Below are 21,153 nucleotides of genomic sequence, written 5' to 3'. Positions count from 1 at the left end.
ATGTAAACGGCCCGTGAAATACAGGACACGGTTTTCTTTGCGATGCCCCCTTCAGCTTCCCAAAGCTAGAACTGAATATAAAAGAAAATCTTTCGCATATTTCGGACCCAAATTATTTAATGCACTTCCTTCAAATTTACAAGCCTGTACGTGTACCTCCTTGTTAGTTTTTAAAAAATTATGCAAAGCCTTTCATACGAATTGATGAAGAGCGAAATGATATTCCATTGATTTACAATGCTATGTACTTGTATGTTTAGATTGTCACTTCCCACTCTTAATTGTTTTATGTTAATTGTTTCTGATGTTAAATAGTTTGTATTTTGTATTTTTGACGTTGAATGTTTTTTGATGATATATTTTATATTTATCTTAACATGTATTTTAAACTGCAGGGCGCCTTTGTAAAGCAGTTTTAAGAACTGAACAGGCCTACCCTGCAGTATAAAATAAATAAAACAAAATAAATAAATAATATATGAATATGAATTTTGCTTTAACCGCGCGGCGCGCGGTTAAATGACAATATTGAAGTTCTCCATTGTTCCCCCACCTTTTCTCTAACCCTGTTTTTCCACCTCAGCTATGTGCTTCTTGCCAGTTAAAGTTAAAATTGTATACATTAGGGCATGAATTTGAGTAAGGTTAGGCCGAAGTAAATGTATGAAGTTATCTTTTTTTTTCAATTGATCGCGCAACTTCTGGTCTGGTCGGCTCCGAGCGGGTAAAATCTTTATATCAGTTTCTGCCGTCACCTCCATAAAGTCAGCTTCTCCCGCTTTTCAGCTCATTACTATAAACAACCATAATTTGGGGGCAAACAGGTTCCTAATTTAAAAAGAGGAAGGTATGGAATTCGTGTCGTATTAAATAAAAAAGTACAATATTTTTTTCATCAAATTGTATTAAACTTCATGTCATTTCCCTGTATACATTCATCTCCTGTCCTGTTTTGCGCCCTCAGTTTGAAATTTTGAATGACACTTAAGTTTCTTTATATTCAAAATGAAGCGCTTCAGGATAAGTCAAAAAAATTAATCATCCTTTATTATATAGATAGATAATTTCAATAAATCACAGAAGTTTCAACTTTATGCGCACTATTTTCCTTGTAATGAAGTTCAATAATCTTAGAAAATCAATTGAATTAGAAACGATTGGGTATTAGAGATATCTACATTTGATGAAACGTCCGCCCTTTGAAATTTCAGAGTTTCATTGCTCATCGCGGGGAGGAATATCTTCCTCTACCAATCTTCTCCTCTGTTTTGCAAGTTAAAAATATGCACTGATGCTAAATTGTTTGTAATCAAATCTGATCTTTCCAAAGAAAGTTTCAATATATCTTTGAGAATACCCTTTTCTCGGGACCCTTTTTATGGCAAGAAAAATTGATAAATCACTTTAGCTTCCGCGCTTCGCGCGGAGTTATTATCATTTTAATTTCCTCCATTGTATACCTCTTTTGTGCGTTTACAATCACTTTTGAAAACAAGGTTCAAAATCGCAATATAGTCAACCGAATTGGAGGTACTAGAGACAAGAGAAACGGCTCCTTTTCATTTTAATTTATGAAACACTAAAAGCTTCGCGCAACGCAAAAACGAGAACATTTCTGCTCGCTCGCGGGTCATGACCGCACTGTTACATACCCATCCCCACTTAAATGTTATTGTCTTATTTGCAGCGCTGAAAAAAAAGAAAAAAAATTCATCACCTCCCCCCCCCGCTCATCACTTTTTAGAGACTGGGCGGGAGATTTAAAAAAAAAATCAGCTCGAACCCCCCCCCCTTTCAAAAATCCTGCGTACGCGCCTGGGAAGAAATATCGAATATAAAAAACTGAATATATCACAAATGATGCTTGGTACACTGAGAATTCAAAGTACCGAAAAACTTGTTAAAATGTTAGCCCTCTTGTTAGAATGATTTTCTCTTATATAATATTACATAGATCGTCGATAATCGAACTTATATCGTTTTTTCTTCTTATATGTATGAAATATTTTTTTTGTTCGTTTTTTCATAGAAGAAAAAGAATGAATATAAAAAAGGGGGAAAAACAAAGATAAAAAAATGAAAATAATAATAATGAATAAAATTGTTACGCTTCTCTTTATACAATGAGTGGCAAAAATAGTCAACCATGACTTATTGCCAAATAGAAACAAGGAAGGGAATGGATGAAATGGTTCTGTAAAAAAGAGAATTTTATCAGTTTAGATGATCTAAAAATGTTTATTTAGATTTTTTGAAATGTAACTTCACATTACCTGGTGTTTTCGAAAAAGTTGAAAAATATGGTTTTTCTTGTGAAAAGATTGAACATATTTTCATGAGACCAAGACAATTTACTTTGAACAGCAAATTAAGAGACTTCATTTAAAATGTTGCACGGCAATACAAGTCAACACTTGTTCCGTTTTAAAATCTCGCCGCGAAAATAAAATTTGATGTTACTGTAAAAAAAAATAAAAAAAAGAGGAAACATGCATATCACCATCTATTTTTGGAATGTGAATATGCTTGTTTGGTTTGGAATAATTGTAAGGAGATGTTTGGTTTTATATATATCGGTCATTTAATTTGGGGATGAAATGTGTGTAGCCCTAAAGGAAGAAGGAAAGAAACGTCAGTTGTTCAATCATTTTGTAATGTTCGTAAAAAATAATAATATTAATAAATAATAATCTTCAAGGGTGGGGGGGGGGGAGCGCTCTCATAACCATGGATTAAATTACAAGGACATTTAACCATAAAAAGACTGGGGGGCTGATGCCGGCCCCCCCTCGACATTTTTCGCACTACTAATCCGCCGCGCAAAATTTTTTGACCGCCGCGTCGCTCGTTGACTTTTTACTTTCAAGTCTCACGCAACTTTTGAGACCAAAATTGTGACCCCCGGGTACGCGGTTCCAAAATTACGCAATATTTCGTAAGTGCATGCAGACCCAAAATAAACGTGAATTTGTGTACAAATCCAATGCAAATAGTGTACTTAGCCAAATTTCATAAATGTATCATTATTTTTTCCTTTTACTGCTTAAAATCAATCAATTTTATTTTTTTTATGGTCACAATAAAGTCCCCGACAATTTCCATTGAAAAAAACAAAAAGTCGAAAAACAAAGAAATACATAAGAAATTTAGAAAACAATAGAATACATAAGAAAATGAATGTGATTTTGAATTTTTCTTTAAATCAATTTGATCAGATGCCTATCTAGAGTATCTGAAACAAAAATTAGCATTTCAAGGGCATTATTTTATTGATTAGAGCAAACTTATGATTTTACGCATAAATTAGCATAATTAATGAGACATGAGATTTTTTGCAGAATTTGATGTTATAGTTTTGTAGATAATGCCATGGGTAACGCGTGTGCCAATTTTTGTCGCGATCGTGCGATCGACGGCCGAGATCATAACGGGGGGGGGGGGGGGGTGGCTGAATCAGCCCCCCCCCCCCCAGTCTTCTTAGGCGTCGAAATAGCCCAGTCTATTTAGGGTTAAAGAAGAAGAATGGGAAGAAAAAAGGCTGGCTTTAGATAGAGGCATGATGTCTATACATTTAAGGAAATTAGAAAATCTAAATCAAAGGAATATATAGGGAGAGAGAGGCAAAGTTATATATAGAGCGAGAGACAAAAAAAACCAACAAAAACACATGTGTTTCTCTTATTTTTTTTCTTGCAGATAAAAAGCACTGATGAAAAAATGCGTAGGCAGGAGGCATAAAGGGGAGGGTGCTCTATACCTGATCATTCAGTTCATTTCAGTTTGGTTTATTTTCATATATCATAAAATATCAAATTGAATGTAACGTCCATCGTTAAAATAATACAATACATCACCATAATTCATAATAAATGAGACAAATATACAATTGAACGTTCGGATTTGAGTCAGATATATCAATAAGATGAGGATATGAAGGGCAAACTATTTAAAAAGGAGAGCTTGTAATTTACAGTTTCCCTTTTAACAAAATTATTAGTAATTGTCAACTTGTTTTGATATCAGTATGTTACAAGAAAAGAAAGAGAAAGAGAGAGAAAAAATATTTCCCCAAAACGAGAGAAAGAAGGAGACAAAAAGAAAAAAAAAACAAAGGGAGGTGGACTGACAATAGTATTAAGAGGAACACGTACTAGGGAGCCGATGAATTGTCATTTAGATAATATTTGTTTAAAATATAAATGTTCAATTTACGTTTAAAAGTATATGCAATCTTTAAAGTCGGTTAGTAGATCATTCCTAAATAATGGACTTGTGACAATAATTGTTTTATGTGAAAAAGCTGTTCGAGTATATATGATGATAATGACTTTGACGAGTATATAGGATAGCTGTGAATCTCATCATTCCTTCTAAATTGAGAAGATGAGTGGTAGGTAATTCTTTTCTTGAGAGTTGAAACATAAATATTCCAAGGTTAAATGCATAAAGATCATGGATTTGTAGAACATTACATGAATAAAAGAGTGGCATAGAATGAGCCCGGTAACTTGTATTATTAATAATTCTTACGTTATCATTTTGTTAATATTTCATTTTGTAATTGTTGAAACGCATACTAGTAATTGTCAGTATTAATATCCGGTATCTTTGAAGTTTGATGTAAATTTGTATAATTATATGGGTTATGGATTTGTTGTATAATTTATAATCATGTTTCAAATAATTCGTACAACCTGTTCATGAAATGTGAAAGAGTATTTTGATTTGAGAGAATACAATAAAATATCCTTAAAAAAAAACACCTTGCGCAGCACTTCGCAAGAAAGCTATATAGCTGCGGTGGGCATGGTGAGCAAGTGCACGCCCCTGAATGTTACGGTATATGCATTGTCTATATTTACGATTGTGTACCCCGGTATTTAGTGATAAAAATCATGATGGTGGGGGGGGGGGGGTGATCTTCAATGGCTCAATTATCAAACTAAACTTGGCTTAGCCTATATAATATTGTTTTATGAATATATAATGTAATTTTCCCAATTTGCGTTATTCAATATGTCGGGGCCTAATACAATGGACCGAAGGGGGGGGCAAAGTGAAAGGAAGAACAAAGTAAAGCGGAGAGCAAAAGGATTGGGGATCTCCCCTGGTCCCATATGGCAAGAAAATAATATTACAACCATATGAAATCTAAGTTCTCTTAAAAACACAAACTTTAATTACGCTACGCATTTCTGGTGAATTCTCGTTTATAACTTTACGAAGCAGGCCTAGCTGTTATACAGCATGTACACTGCGTCCAACAAAAAGGGAAACTCGTTTTCAGATAGAGATTTCACACTAATTTTAAACATGTATATACTATGAATTTGATTATTATGGTAATTTTAATATTAGTGGAATATCTTTAATTTGAGACAAACAGCTTAGGAAATCATTTATGCATGGCAGATTAAAATGATAAAAAGTGAGGCCTACTGTATATCAGAAAGAATTTGCACAGAAAAACACGTGTTAATCTGAATACACTTTCATTTCAGGGGTCAGAAACATATCAAGGAATGCAAAAGAAATTATGAGGCAATCGTCAAAAAAGCACATTTGTCGAATGATGGACCTATCTTGTCAATTTTCTCTGCTCAACCTGATTTTGACATTAAACTTTCAAACTCGCCTTGCTCATCATTGCGTGCAATGTTCGTTAGGTATCAAAGGGTAGAGGAATAATTGAATTGTTTGATGATGTAAATGAAATTTCATTTGCCTCTGAAGAAAAAAAAGATAAGGGAATCCGAGTTTCCTTTTTTTTCTGGGTCGTACTTGAGAAGAAGAAGAAGAAGAAGAAGAAGAAAAAATATAATAATAATAGAAGAAGAAGAAAAAGAAGAAGAAGAAGATGATGATGAAGAAGAAGAAAAAAGAAGAAAAAAAGAAAGAAAGAGAGAGAAAGAAAGAAAGAACAAGTGGAATGCCTGTTGCACCCACAAATGTAATAACGTCCACAAATGTAACAACACTTTACCCACAAATGTAATAACACTTTACCCACAAATGTAATAATTTTTGATCGCCCACAAATGTAATAAATTTGAAGGGATTTTTGGCGAATCCGTTCTAAACTAAAATCCTATAGTAATGCGTTCATATAGCACAAAAGTGCAAAGTCTTTTTTTCAGACCGGGTTAATAAAACATCAAAGTACAAGTCCAAAGTCTTTCTTCCAGACCCGGTTGTTTCAAAAATTATAATATAAATCCAAAGTCTTTTTTCCAGACCCGGTTGTTTAAAAAAAATATAATAAAAGTCCAAAGTTTTTTTTTCCAGACCCGGTTGTTTAAAAAATTGTGATATAAGTCCAAAGTCTTTTTTCCAGACCCGGTTGTTTCAAGAATTTGAATAAGTCCAAAGTCTTTTTCCTGACCCAGTTATTTCAAAATTTATAATATAAGTCCAAACTAAGATACGATAATGATATTCCTGTGGAAAAAATGGGAATCGAGCTTAGTCTTTTCTCCAGACCCAGTTAATTAAAACTGGTGGAATTAATGTCTTTGTTGTTGTTTCAACTTATACGGTGTATATTGTGAATATATGCACTAAGAGAAAATTGAGAATCAAGCGTAGTCTTTTCTCCAGACCCGGTTACCTGTTATTTAAACATTATGAATAACAGTTTAAAAACAGTATAAAGACCCCATAATCTTATTAATGCTGGATATAGCGTAGTCTTTCAGCCCGACCATTTTTTTCTTTAAAAAAAAAACGCTAATAGTAAGAATTAAAAAAAAAATCAAAGTCTAAGACCAAACAAACCTTCAACCTAAGAACCTGTTTTAAAAGAGGTTTAGAGTGTTGTCTTTATTCCAGACCTAAAACAGTTACGAAAAAAAAATCTTCTAACATAAGACCTTATATTCTTATTCTCGTGGAATAACACGAGTTTTAAAACGTACTCTTTCCTCCAGACCCGGCTATTAAAAAAAGTAACTGAAAAACTTCGAATCTAAGACCAAATTTCCAAAGTTTCACCCAGTAAAAATATGTCTTTTTTTTTATAAATAATACTACTACCCCTACAAAACATTGTAATAACGCGTGGGTAAAGCAGACATCCTTTCTCCAGACTTGGTTACTATTTGAAAAATAAAATAGTTTTTACAAATATTCTAAAACGAATACCCAAAAATCAATAAAACTCAACCCCCAACAACGAATCTAAGAACCAACAATCCTCCAAATTAAGACCATGCATGTAGAAAAGCACATGTTTAGAGCGTTGTCTTTATTCCAGACCCGGTGATTTAAAAATGATTTAAACAATCCTAAAAACAAAAGACTCATATTCTTATTCTTGTGGAATAACACGAGTATTATGCTTAGTCTTTCGTCTGGACCCGGTTATTTAAAAGATAAAGAAATATTGAAAAAAATGACAGCTGAGACCAATCTTCAAAATTAAACCCACTTAAAATGCTTGGGCTTAGAGTGTTGTCTTTACCCCTCACCGACGTATATTATAACTTTTGAAACGACCGGGTCTGAAAAAAAAAGACTTTGGACTTGCATTATAATTTTGAAACAACCGGGTCTGGTAAAAAGACTTTGGACGTATATTATAATTTTGAAAAACCGGGTCTGGAAAAAGACTTGGACTTGTACTGTAATATTTCATTAACCGGGTCTGGAAAAAAGACTTTGAACTTTTGTGCTATATGAACGCATTACTATAGGATATTAGTTTAGAACGAATTCGCCAAAAATCACTTCAAATTTATTACATTTGTAGGTAAAGTCATTATTACATTTGTGGGTAAAGTGCATTATTACATTTGTGGGTAAAGTGTTATTACATTTGTGGGCGATCAAAAATTATTACATTTGTGGGTAAAGTGTTATTACATTTGTGGACGTTATTACATTTGTGGGTAAAGTGTTATTACATTTGTGGGCGTTATTACATTTGTGGGCGATTATTACATTTGTGGGTGTAACATATGCCTCTGGCCGTCTCACCTGCATCACGCAGTTCATTATAGCAGCAGTGCTGACTTTGAAAACTACTCTAACTCGCACAAGATGTTCAGTGATACATGGTTACTATTATGTCCACTTTTATGAACTAGACCAATAAACTTACAGAGATATGATGGTTATTCAACAAAAAAACCCAACATGGCCAAAGTTCATTGACCTTACATGACCTTTGACCTTGAATATGTGACCTGAAACTCGCACAGGATGTTCAGTGATACTTGATTACTCTTATGTCCAAGTTTCATGAATCAGATCCATAAACTTTCAAAGTTATGATGGTAATTCAACAGATACACCCAATTCGGCCAATGTTCATTGACCTTTGACCTTGGTCATGTGACCTGAAATGCCCACAGGATGTTCAGTGATACTTGATTACTCTAATGTCCAAGTTTCATGAATCAGATCCATAAACTTTCAAAGTTATGATGGTAATTCAACAGATACCCCCAATTCGGCCAAAGTTCATTGACCCTAAATGACCTTTGACCTTAATCATGAGACCTGAAACTTGCACAAAATGTTCAGTGATGCTTGATTACTATTATGTCCAAGTTTCATGAATCAGATCCATAAACTTTCAAAGTTATGATGGGAATTCAACAGATTGACCCTAAATGACCTTTGACCTTGGTCATGTGACATAAAACTCATGCAGGATGTTCAGTGATACTTGATTAACCTTATGTCCAAGTTTCATGAACTAGGTCCATATACTTTCTAAGTTATGACGTCATTTCAAAAACTTAACCTCAGGTTAAGATTTTGATGTTGATTCCTCCAACATGGTCTAAGTTCATTGACCCTAAATGACCTTTGACCTTGGTCATGTGACATGAAACTCTAATAGGATGTTCAGTAATACTTGATTAACCTTATGGCCAAGTTTCATGAACTAGGTCCATATACTTTCTAAGTTATGATGTCATTTCAAAAACTTAACCTCAGGTTAAGATTTGATGTTGACGCCGCCGTCGGAAAAGCGGCGCCTATAGTCTCACTCTGCTGTGCAGGTGAGACAAAAAACGAAAGAAAGAAATGAATCTTAGAGACACAGTTCCTATGCATTCTGTTCTCTTTATAAAAGCGGAATATAAGCACGGGAAAACGGAAATTAATTTTAAGCACCTGAAATAATACTTACAAGTTGTTTAATAGATCGATACTATAAGAAGAGTGTCGGTAAGGCGAGCACATAATACGCTCGCCTGAAACGCTGAAAATGGAGTTATTGGTTCAGCAGGAAAAGTGGAAGGTGGCGACTTCACCTTTGACTTTCTGACCTCAAAATCGACACAATTATTAGGGTCCATGGTGGTATCATACACACCAAATACAACTATTACAAATACATCTCCAAAAACTCTGGTGTTGATTTAACACCAGCCCGGAATATTATGTCCACATGCACCAGAGAAGTATCACCAGTTTCGTTTTGGTCTAACACCAGATAGGTGTTTATACAACACCGATTAGTTAAAAAAAAACATCGGTTTGATCATCCAAACTGGTGTTGTTTTAATACTTATCTGGTGTAGATTCCGGGCTGGTGTTGAATCAACACCGTATTTTTGCAGTGTATAGGACTAGGTATTAAGTTAAACTGAAGTTATCGCGTTTACAAGGACCGCAGAAGGGAAAGATGAAAGCATGTAACTGTGACCTTGGCCTTTGACCTTTTGACCTAAAAATTATTAGGCTTTCTGTGATCCATCATGGTATCACCAAATTATATGAGCCTACAGGTTAAGTTGAACTGAAGTTATCTGGTTTAAAAGGACTGCAGAAGAGTAAGATGAAAACATGTCACTGTGACCTTCACCTAATTTGACCTTTTTACTTCAAAATCGATAGCCTTATACACACCAAATTATATGAGCCTAGGTTAAGTTAAACCCTGTCACCCCCCCGTACGCCAGTCATTTGCCAGTGCTTGATCGAACACCGGCCCTGTAGATGTAGAAATAGTGGCTTGCTGCAAAAGGGCAGAAATATTGACACATTAATCATGTTGAGTACATCAAACCAAATTAATTGCTCCTGCGTAATTACGTACTCTTGAAGTAGTTGGTAAAAAAGGCCCAACTTTTTAACCAACCCATGGCAGCAAATACTGTCCTCACAACTTATTGCTATAAATCTGTCCAAATTGGGTAATAAAAACTAATAAATTTGCTCAATTGGATAATAATTGCCCAGAATACATACATATTTTCATCAACATACATTTCCAAACACAGTGGACAGTATATTTCCCAACATTTTAAAGGTTGAGTCCATCCCAGAAAAAAGTTGATTTGAAACGATAAGGAAAAATCAAACAAGCATAACACTGAATATTTCATCAAAATCGGGTGTAAAATAAGAAAGTTATGATATTTTAAAGTTTCGCTTATTTTTCACAAAGCAGTGATATACACAATTTGGTGACATGCAAATGAGACATTCGATGATGTCCTTCACTCACTATTCCCTTTTTTTGTATTGTTTGAATTATATATTTCATTTTTTACATATTTGACAAGGACCAACTTGACTGAATTGTATAGTATTAAACAACGCTCATTCCATATGTTCAGGGAGGAATTAATCGTTGTTTCACTTGGCAATGAGGAGAAAATTAAAATATTTCATATTTTATATAATACAATACAAAAGAAGTAGTAAGTGGATGACATCATCAGTCTCCTCATTTGCATACCGACCCATAACTCACATAAGATCATTATGTCATTCATTCAGTAAGACGAAGCGGTTACAGCAACAAACACACACTCCAAGAAAATACAAGCTTAGCCTTGGGTGTCAGCGACTGAACAATATATTCGTTTATTATCGTTGTCAACAGATATTATGAAGCACATCTAGTGATGCAACTTTGAATCAACAGGTTACGATACAAATAGTTCGTGGATCATAATTATATACACAAAGATTTCATATGTCTTACATATCTTTTTCTTTCAACATGACAATTAGCAATAGCATAATATACAAGTTTTACAGTACGAGAGTATTTTTAATAATAGCGACTAGCTTTTAAAGCTAAATAGATACAACTAATGAATACAGTGTACCGACACTATGGTTTAAAATATGGTCGGAGGAGCTTAACAGATGGTCCTTAAGGTTAACGGCGATGGGGTGCAATGGAGGATATAGGCTCGGGGTATAGGTACATCATATCACAAACATAAACATGTGCATTATTTGTTTTATAAAAGTGGTCGACAACATGAATTCAAAGCTGAGAAAAGGTCGAAAACCCCGAAAAATGACTAAGATCGCAAATGAAAGAGGCCAACAAATTGAAAAGTGCTTCTTCAAGAACTTCTGGAAGGTCGCGAAGGATAAATTCACCAACGGGTGGTTTTAGCGCTTTGCGTATCAAAATAAAGTTTACACTTTGAAAAAGCCATGGGAATTAAAAAATATACATCATGCGGGTAATTTTTTTCATATATAATATTGGGTATGGGTCTCATTTATCCGATGAAAGTAAAAGTTTTGACAGAATGTTACACTTGAGTGAGCACGGTCCATTTTTGTAAAGCTCGCAGAAATCTGTTTGCGCAGAAATGGTCGTTTTCACGCTGTGTCAAGGGGAAAGGGCGAAATCAAACTTACCCTGCGAAACATTTCTCATACATTTCCCTTGCACTTTTAGTCAATTTAAATAAAACGGATACATTCAAGCATTTTGTAACAATTTTGCCACCCAAATTGAAATTTCAACACTTAGTAAGCACAACCTTTACCCTTTTTGTGTCAGCTGGATCTGAGGACATAACTGAATCTGAACAAAAGTTTTTATCAGACATCTCCAGCATTTTTTCACTAAGTTTTTATCATTTAAAGGGTGTTTACATTTCATGTTTCATTTAATACTTGTTTCTCCACACTTTTCCCAAGCTTGAGAATGATTAACAAAATGAAAATCAAGCCGTAGCCATTTCATGTAAATCACAGCTCAGTGTAAAGCACATATCGTCACGATGGCCTCGGTGTATGGGGGGAGTGGGTTGGGGCGAAATGCACTCTTCGAAGTGTTTCGGGCAAGGAAACAAGTTTAAAAAGCTAAAAGATATCTTCAAATCAACTTACTAGCTAAATTCTACGTGTTCATCATGATTAAGGTCTACTTTTATTCGCATAACTATTACAAAGTTCTGCGCAAATCATTTTTCACTAACTTTTCAAAAGTAAGTGCTGCTCATTCAAGAGGAAATATTTTTCGACAGTTATATCGTAATTTGCATAAATGGATCTGTACCAATGTTAAAATGTAAACAAAATCTTCATGATATTTCAAATATATATATTTACAGGGTTTTTTCTAAGTGTAAACTTTTTTTGATACGCACTGTATTCTGGCTACATCCTGAACTCGTTTTATATTTTACATGCGCACGAGTTAATTACGCATAGAGTTAAGGCTGTGAGAGCTATCGTGCAAATTCTGATTGTGTATGTAATAGCTCGCAACGAGAGCGGATAGATGGAATAATATCTTGTCCTTTCTAATAGCAGTACGCGCATCAATCCCTAAACCACACACACCCACGCCTTTAAACCCCCATTCCACAGAGAACAAGACCGCTGAAAGACCTTTGAAAAGATAATGAATTCTGGTTGATCTTTCAGAGGTCTCTCCATGAACCTACAGTGGTCTTTGAGGTCTTACACGAGTCCTGACCAATCCTTCAGTGGTCTTCGTGGTCTTCATGAGCTCCAAAACTTTTTGAAACGGTTCAAAACAGTCTTACAACGGTCTTACAGGAAAATAGTCTTTCAGTGATCTCTCAGCTGTCTTTCAGCGGTATTTCGATGAACTTTCAAATGTCTTAATAGTCTTCCATTCAATGATCTTTCGGCAGTCTCTCAAGATTATTGCAGAGATCACTATAAGACTCATGAGAGATCATTGAAAGATCATTCAAAGATCATTTAAAGACCAGGCAGAGTCAAAGGAAAGAATTATGAAAGATCTCTTGTTGCATAAAGATCTCTGAAAGACCATTGAAAGATCTAAGACAAGAAATATCCATGAGTCTTTCAGAGTTCTTTGAGGGGGTTTTCTGATCCATTCCACAGAAATGAAAACTTTCAGTGATCTTGAAGACCGCTGTAAGACCTCGCCAATTTTAAGTCTTTCAAGTTTCAATGGTATTTCAATGGTCTCCGTTCTGTAGAATGGAGGCCCAATGCCCACCCACACAAAAATGCAATGGATGGCTGTATGCTACTGCACGCATTTCAGAAATAAAAACGTGCAATATTGTACACTACAGCAACCTAGGGCTGAGTAACGTGAAATTACGCGTTGAGAGGATCTAGGAGAGAGTCCTAAATCACAACATCGTTACCATGGTTACAACTTTAAACAACGCATTTACAAAGTATCAATGACCACAAGTTGTACAGTTTACTAATGCTGTAAAAAAAAATCAATGACGAGTTCAAAGCCAGTACCGGAAATCAAGAAAATGAATGGACAATTGTCTCAATATGACATACAAATGAGAATTAAAGGGAAAACAAGCGAAGAATAATTGATCTGAAGTAGAATATTAAGTGGAAAATGATAGGAAAATAAAATGCGAGTATTGTATACTTCATCCGTAAAGAAAACTGATATTCAGTCCATCAGGGCATCCAAATTGAAACAAGTAAAGTGACCACTTGAGACAGGTGACATTTATAGACAGATTCGCAGATCGTATAACGGTACTCTGTTTGGGGGTCTCCAAGACCTAGCTAAGGAATTGGTAACATACCAATACACTTAATAGCTGATATATATATATATATATATATATATATATATTTGGAATTTGTTTTAGCGAGTACACATTATGTTTATGGGAAAAATGACACGATGTAACAATATTTGAGCTTGAATAAAATTCAATTGTCTGAAATGTATTTTAACCCGATAGCAAAAATGTTTTCTTATTTTGTCGTTCAATTATATTTGTTCGGGGTAATGGGGGGGGGGGGGGTGTTAAAAATTTGTGTGAGTTTTCATATACTTACTAACTATAGTGTACATTTATTTTCACCGACAGTTTACTTCATTTCTACTAGAACTATGCTATTCATTCACGTTCAACAATATTTATTTTTAGAGTGAGTCCACTATAAATATTTACATTTATTCAGTATAAACGGGTTTTCTACATTTATTGTTTACAAAGGAGAGAGTGACAGAGCATATACCATTGTCACAAGTTTCACAGAGAAAGCAACGACAATTATGTGAATAATAAACAATTAACTTTTATCATAATAAAAAAATAAATTTGCAGCATTATTTATTTTTACCTATGAATTCGATGTTTGCTATAGTGTCTGCATCATATTTAGACTCATCGAAATTTTCAGCTTCCTAAATTTGCACATTTTTCTACACATAACTTTTTTGACATTATACGAATTAAATGAATTAGGTGCTTATAGCTATCCCCGTCATTTAAATGTACAGCTTATTTGTCATTTTCATTTTGTACCAGTTAGGACCTCAGCAAGAGATCATAACACTATTTTACACACGATGTCATGAATATCTGAAATTCGCCCTTTTTCTCACAAAGATTAGTCATCTCTTTTCTTCAAGCTCTGAATCATAATTTTTAAAAATGCATTAGGATCAGTACAAACCATCACACATCTTATTAATTTCTATTTAGTACAACAGTTACTCTTTCTACGAAACATCCAAGAAAAAATACAATTATCAGTATTACTCCAGCGACAAGGAATCCTTGAAGTAAAATTTAGCAAAGCCATATGAATTACACGAGTCTCTTTTCCAATATATATCATCATGTTTAAATTGGGATTTTTTTCAAATAAAGAATGAGAAAAGTTAATTCATAGCGAAATAAAATTGTGTTACATTCATCGCTCATAATTGTATAATAAACAAAGTATGCAATATTCGATATTCGAAAATTCTTTGAATTAAATAAAAAGTTTTTTTTTTCTAAATCATAATAGTTGGATTGATATAGCTCTTATTGCCCGAGGACACAAAGCGCTCCTATTATTATCCAGAATAGCTCGAGCTATGACTTATTCGTAACCGCTCAGTGCATTCAAGGAATAAACACAACCAGGTACCCATTCACCTCACATGGGTTGAGTGCGACACAATATCGGTAAGTTTTCTTGCTGAAGGAAAACCCTCGAGGATTCGAACCCACGACCCTCTGTTTGAAAGACGAGAGTCAGAACCACTAGATCGATGCTCACACAAATACCAAGTTGAAATGTGCTCTCTCTAAAAAAAACGTGATTTCAGCTCTCTCTCCGTGTTAGTGACGACATGGATCACTCAATATGGAGTGAATTTAGAGTAATCATTAGTACCAAAACATACGTTTGACAAAAATAACTTGCTAAAAGGATGAAATTGACTAAACAGCTATACAGTCATGACAGTGGAAGTCCCTCTCAATCTAGTGAATGTTATTCACTCTTTACTCTAAGTGAATTTTATTCAATTTTTAAAAGTGGAATGATTTGAATCAAACTTTTAATTGATCATTTACATTGTTAAATTTATTTTGATCGTCGTATCGAATAAATACGAGTGCCATAAATTTTATCAGATGATTCCGCTTTTAATATTTATATGAACATAATCATGATAATGTATATTAAAAGATACTGCTATATTCCAACAATGCATCAAAATCATATAGTAATAACTAACAAAAAGCTGCAAAGTCAATGTTACTGGCAAGATAACTTAAACGCCTGTTGATGAGTATTCGTTCTTCAGTGCTTTATCTAAATCCACAAAGAACTCGATGAGATTGTTTGGTAGAGCAGACTCGACAAGCGACTGGGGCAACTTCCCACAAAGATCTGACTGCACTATGTTGACCACGTGACTCTTATTGCTCTCCCTATTAAAATAAAGAAAAGGAAGAAAAAAAGAGAAGAAGAAGGGAAAAAAGAAGACGAAGAAGAAAACAGAAGAAGAAGAAGAAAAGAAGGAGGAGGAGAAGAAGATCAGTAGGAGATAAAAATGCACATAACATTAGGTTAGAAAAAGTTTCCCTATGTTAAGATTGATAAAGAGGTGAATGCTTTCACCAGTACATTCAAGACCCCAGCTCATACGCTTCATCAATAGCGCCCCCTCCTGTTGACAGAACTTAAATAAAACCCAATTCCTACGACCATACCAAGCTGAATATACCGGATCTCGTCCCAATAAATTTAGGTGCCATCGATTTGTCGCCATGTCGAAATAACGTATCACACCGACATGGACATGTAATACAATCTGTTTGCAAAGTGATGTCATGACCACGGCGCGCGGTATGCATCGGCTCTATAACCATGATTGTAACTTTGTGGTGCATGCAATATTTATCGGTCAAAAATAATAATTTTTTTGCTGCATCCCGCAAGAACGCCTTGTTCAACAAAATGTGACATTCCGTAAACATTACAGAGACGGATTGGTAGACTTTCAACGATGAAAAATTGGTCTTCGAGCTGATGAATCTTTTCAAAGAAAATATGACTCGGAGAACAGCCACGTGTATTTTTAGCACAGTAGCGCACAAGCATAAGCAACAAGGGGAGCAAGTGTAATTACGCCTCATGACAACATTGCGCTTAGTTATTTTTTCAGAGGAAATGCTATATTGGTTGACCTAAGCAAGTAAAGAGTTTAATGATTGGTTGATGGTAAATTATTGGACGTGCCAGCGATAAAATAGGGGACGTCCTTACAGAGATAGGACAATTTCAGAATACCAATTTAGAGGTCAAGTCCACTCCAGAAAATGCTGACTTGAATAAATAGAGAAAAATAAACAAGCATAGTGCTGAAAATTTCACTAAAATCGGATGTAAAATAAGAAAGTTATGAAATTTAAAAGTTTCGCTCATTTTTCACAAAACAGTGATATGCACAACTAGATGAGTCAGTCGATGATGTCCATCACTCATTTCTTTTGCTTTTTATTGTTTGAATTATACAATCTTTAATTTTCTATAGATTTGACAATAAAGGACCACCTTGACTGAATGGTATTAAACAATGCTGATTCCACATATTCAGGGAGGAATTATTCGTTGTATTACTTACAATGAGGAGAAAATTAGAATATTTCATTATATGTCAATAATGTCATATAATAAAATACAAAAGAAATAGTGAGTGGATGATATCATAGTCTCTTCATTTGCATACCAGCCAGAATGTGCATATAACTCTTATGTGAAATTAAGCGAAACTTTAAAATGTCATATAACTTTCCTCTTTTGCACCCGATTTTGATGAAATTTTCAGTGTTATGCTGGTTGGATTTTTGTCTTTTTATTTAAATATATTTTTTGTTGGGGTAGACTTGTCCTTTAACATGTTTAAGAAAATATTAGGGAGCTGTTATCTTGCCGAGTTACAAGAAAAGTTATAAGAAAAGTTAAGACAACTTCAGAATACCACCCCTGTATAGGTCGTAAACTCTTCGGTCTGTTTTCAGAAGGGCAGAGGTATTTCTGCCTGGGTCCATGTGTAAATATAAATCAAGCGTGCTTGCAACATATTGCAGTATGGATTATTATTTTTGTATTGTGTATCATAACTTACTCCGAGGACAAATATTATTAGGTATGTATGACCATGCCCGAAGCACATTCCTTCTTCTTTCGATTCGGGGTGGTCGGAGGAGCTTAACAGCTTGACAGCTTGTTCCTTTATGCTATACTTAAAACAAGTCTTTACTTCGATGATTCACACTGTATTTTTGTGAGTTTCCCCTATCGCCCTCGCAGACCCTCCTACTACATCCCGTTTGCGCTAAACCACATGTCATAACAAGGAAGTCGGCACGTTCATAAGCATGTTCAAGATCGAAGGAAATGTCTTGCTCTCTAATATACCCAGGCTGGGTTCAATTGGCTCTTTTTAAACTTGGGACACAATGTTTTCAAACCCGTTCATCTCAATCCACGGTAGAGTTTAAAGGTAAAAGACAGTAGTTGCAGCACACAATTATTTAACGAGAAAGTCTTCTAAATCAAGGTTGATTGTCAAAATATTATCATATATCTCGATCTGGTACATTAATCTAAACTTATCTTTGTAAATTCATGAAATCTTAGCCCCAAATCAATAATTCAATACAGAAAAGCATATGTGAGACAGTGCATTAATATTGCTTCGAAAAATACTTATGATGGAATCCTGTGCTTATTTTGCTAATTTCTCAGCAATTATGAATGTTCTTCTAGAGCTATTTGGCACATATTTTTATTTGTAGGCCTACATATACATACAATCACTTTGGTGGTAATTTCATTGGATTCTATTCAAACCCATTTTCATTTTGAGATCGTTACCACAACTGGTATTTATCTTTAAATCATTTTTGCCAGATCCCTTTTTCGTCGTTTCATCATCTTTGAAAATGCATAAATGAAACGCTGAAAAGTTGCGTTTACAAAGGGAACCGAACACTACCAGAGTAGGGCCTATATATCATGATTCCACCACTTGCCTCCTTCAGGTTCGGGCTTGACTTCACGGCACAAAAGCTAATGTAGAACCTTAAGGATTCTATAAAAAGTCCTGCTAATCTAACAGTAAAAACGTTTTATACAACCTGGTCCCTTACCTAACATCATGATATAAACTGATAAAGTATTGTGTAAGTCTCAAACAAAATGTTATACAGGAAAATTCAATGTGTGATATTTATTACTTCACAGTTGAACAATGTTCACTTCTTAAACACTCAAGTAACTAATAGATCGCTTTTTTATATTTTAAATACTTTGTTTAATTTTGTTTTTACAGAGATTTAGTTACAATTTATCAACCACAACGGTTTATTGCATGACCGGAAAAATCTAAATATATCAAATTAATATCTAAATCTATAGAAAAGTTTTGTTATGATCAACAAGAAACCATGAATAGCCCTTTGCGATGTTGCATCGCTATGGTACGACCATAGAGCTAGTACTTGAATGTGTACACTTCTGATCAATGTGTGATGATAAGTAAAGGGAAATGTTGGCTAGTCGCAACAAGCAGTGCACTTTAAGCACAAAACCTTCAGATCCCGTGATTTGTCATCGCCGAAGACATAGCTATCCGTGCGTAAACTCACATCGTGAGTCAAAGTGAATCAGATTTGTGGGACGTACGCACAAACATGAACATTTTGGTGCTACTATCCCGCTCAAGGACAAACACTTTATTTTTTTAATTACGTCAACATTCGCTTTGGGGAGAGAAATCCACAGCAGGAAGCCTCAGATCCACCGCCTTCCATTTCATTATCCATCAAAATGCTCCCTCTTTTCTCGATAGTACATAAGATTTATATCGAATAAATGTTTGATACTTTATCCCATGATATGTTGCTATCGAAGCCTAACTTCATGGTGCTTGAAGGATCGCACTGGGTTTTAAGAATTGAAAATGCTTTACATAACTCTTTTATGTAGATTACCACAGGGGCCTATATTGGGACCCTTTCTTTTCACTTGAACAGATTTTAGTGTAATAATTCTCTTTCCATGTTCAATCAATGACGAAAAAGTAAATTATATGGGAAGTATGAAACTGATTGTCTACAACCAGCTGCAGTGGCTCTAAAATAGAACATCAAACGCGGACATCGCACTACACCATACTCATGTTCGCAATGGTCTAAAACAGGTTAGAGCATCTTGCAGATACAAATTTGTTAAGAAGAGAGCAAGAACCTACGATTAAAGATAAATTCCAGTTTTGGTAACGATCTCAAAATGACTTTTGACGGAATCTAATATAATGACCACCCAAGTGTATATTTGTATGAATGAAAAGTATGTGCCAAAGGATTCTGGAAGAAATGGTGTAATTGCTGAGAAATAAACAAAATAAGCGCGGATTCTGTCACTTCCGTCGGGTCTTTATTCCAGCAATATTAATACACTGTCCCACGTGTGCCTATCTGTGTTGGTGATCTTCATTGTGAACATTTTTCAGCGTAGATTTCAAGATTTCACAAAGCTCAGTTATGTAACTGTACCAGATCTAGATCCTCGATGATATACTGACAATTAAGCCTGGTTTTACAGACTTTTTCATGAAATCAGTGTTTACTGCAACTACTTCTCTTTAAAAACGGGAGCTTGAACGTTGGGTGAGAGAACAATACAAATTCAATAAATCTGTGAATAAGCAAACTCAAAAGCGTTTTTCATGACATACTTTCGTGTGTGAACAGAAAGCCGTGTCGAACCCACATGACCTAGGTCAAACTCGGCATATCCCGTATACGTTTATTCTACTTCCGTTCGTCATCCGCGGGCAGGGTCGAACTCGTCTTTTTTGTTTCAGTATAAACGCGATCACAGTTACCCTCTTCGCAGCGTTCGACACTGCTTGAGGATTCAACACACGGGTCGTGTGTAAACAGGTTAAAATGTTCATGTTGTGCATGCAGAAAATACTTCTCGAACTTTTGGAGAGTTGGCAGGGGGAACATACTCGAAATTGTTTCCATCGTCCTCACTCTTAAGCGGGAAAACCGAGAGGAAACGCACCCAAACTGAGATAAGTACCAATCACAGAGGTGACACGCCTGTTCATGTCAATGGAGTCTCTGTTCGTAGCATGCCGATTTTAAATAGTGTACAAATAACCCACATTTTGGACGAGCCTGACGGGGTTCATTTAATTTCTGTTACGGATTTAGGACTTATATTATTTGCCGACGTAATACGTTGAACGATAAAATACGTCGTCGGCTCGTTGGTGCTCTGAAATAAAAGTAGGATGATGCTATAGTTACACACACAAAACCCCCTACTCCAGAAAGAACAAAGCCATTATTTCGGATGGCACAGCAATGGTCGATTTCGATTGTGTGGCTTAAAGTAGCATAAGAAACCGGCTAGGACGTACCCTTCTATAAGAGCGCAGAAAGTGCCCCCGTGGTAGTTGATCCCTCTGACGCAGTCGTCCTTTGGCGGTATATCTTTCCTTTCGACACTCCGGGAACTGGTAGCTAATATCCCACGATTCTCGTAGTTCCTGACCGTGATCAGATCCACGAAGTCACGTGATGCGATCAGGCCCATGGCGGCTTTGTACGTTGCTGAACGAGCAATGATGAGATGCTATGGGGGAAGGGATAT

At 35.2% G+C, this 21,153-nt stretch overlaps 1 protein-coding gene across 1 annotated transcript in view; it reads right to left on the bottom strand.

Annotated features, from left to right (window-relative positions):
* Window positions 1-14,853: 14,853 nt before the first annotated feature.
* Window positions 14,854-21,153, bottom strand: part of LOC121414951 (stAR-related lipid transfer protein 5-like) — a 58,410-nt gene continuing 52,110 nt past the window's right edge. Inside the window, exons 6-7 of the mRNA XM_041607997.1 lie at window positions 20,921-21,135; window positions 14,854-15,908 (exon numbers count right to left, since the gene is read on the bottom strand). Of these exons, the coding sequence (XP_041463931.1) occupies window positions 15,749-15,908; window positions 20,921-21,135 (375 nt within the window). The 3' untranslated portion in view covers window positions 14,854-15,748. The remainder of the gene's footprint in view (window positions 15,909-20,920; window positions 21,136-21,153) is intronic.

Source organism: Lytechinus variegatus, chromosome 5, assembly GCF_018143015.1.
Source record: "Lytechinus variegatus isolate NC3 chromosome 5, Lvar_3.0, whole genome shotgun sequence".
Taxonomy (NCBI): Eukaryota; Metazoa; Echinodermata; class Echinoidea; order Temnopleuroida; family Toxopneustidae; genus Lytechinus; species Lytechinus variegatus.
The sequence above is the reverse complement of the archived record's forward strand: the minus strand, read 5'-3'. Positions and strand labels throughout refer to the sequence as shown.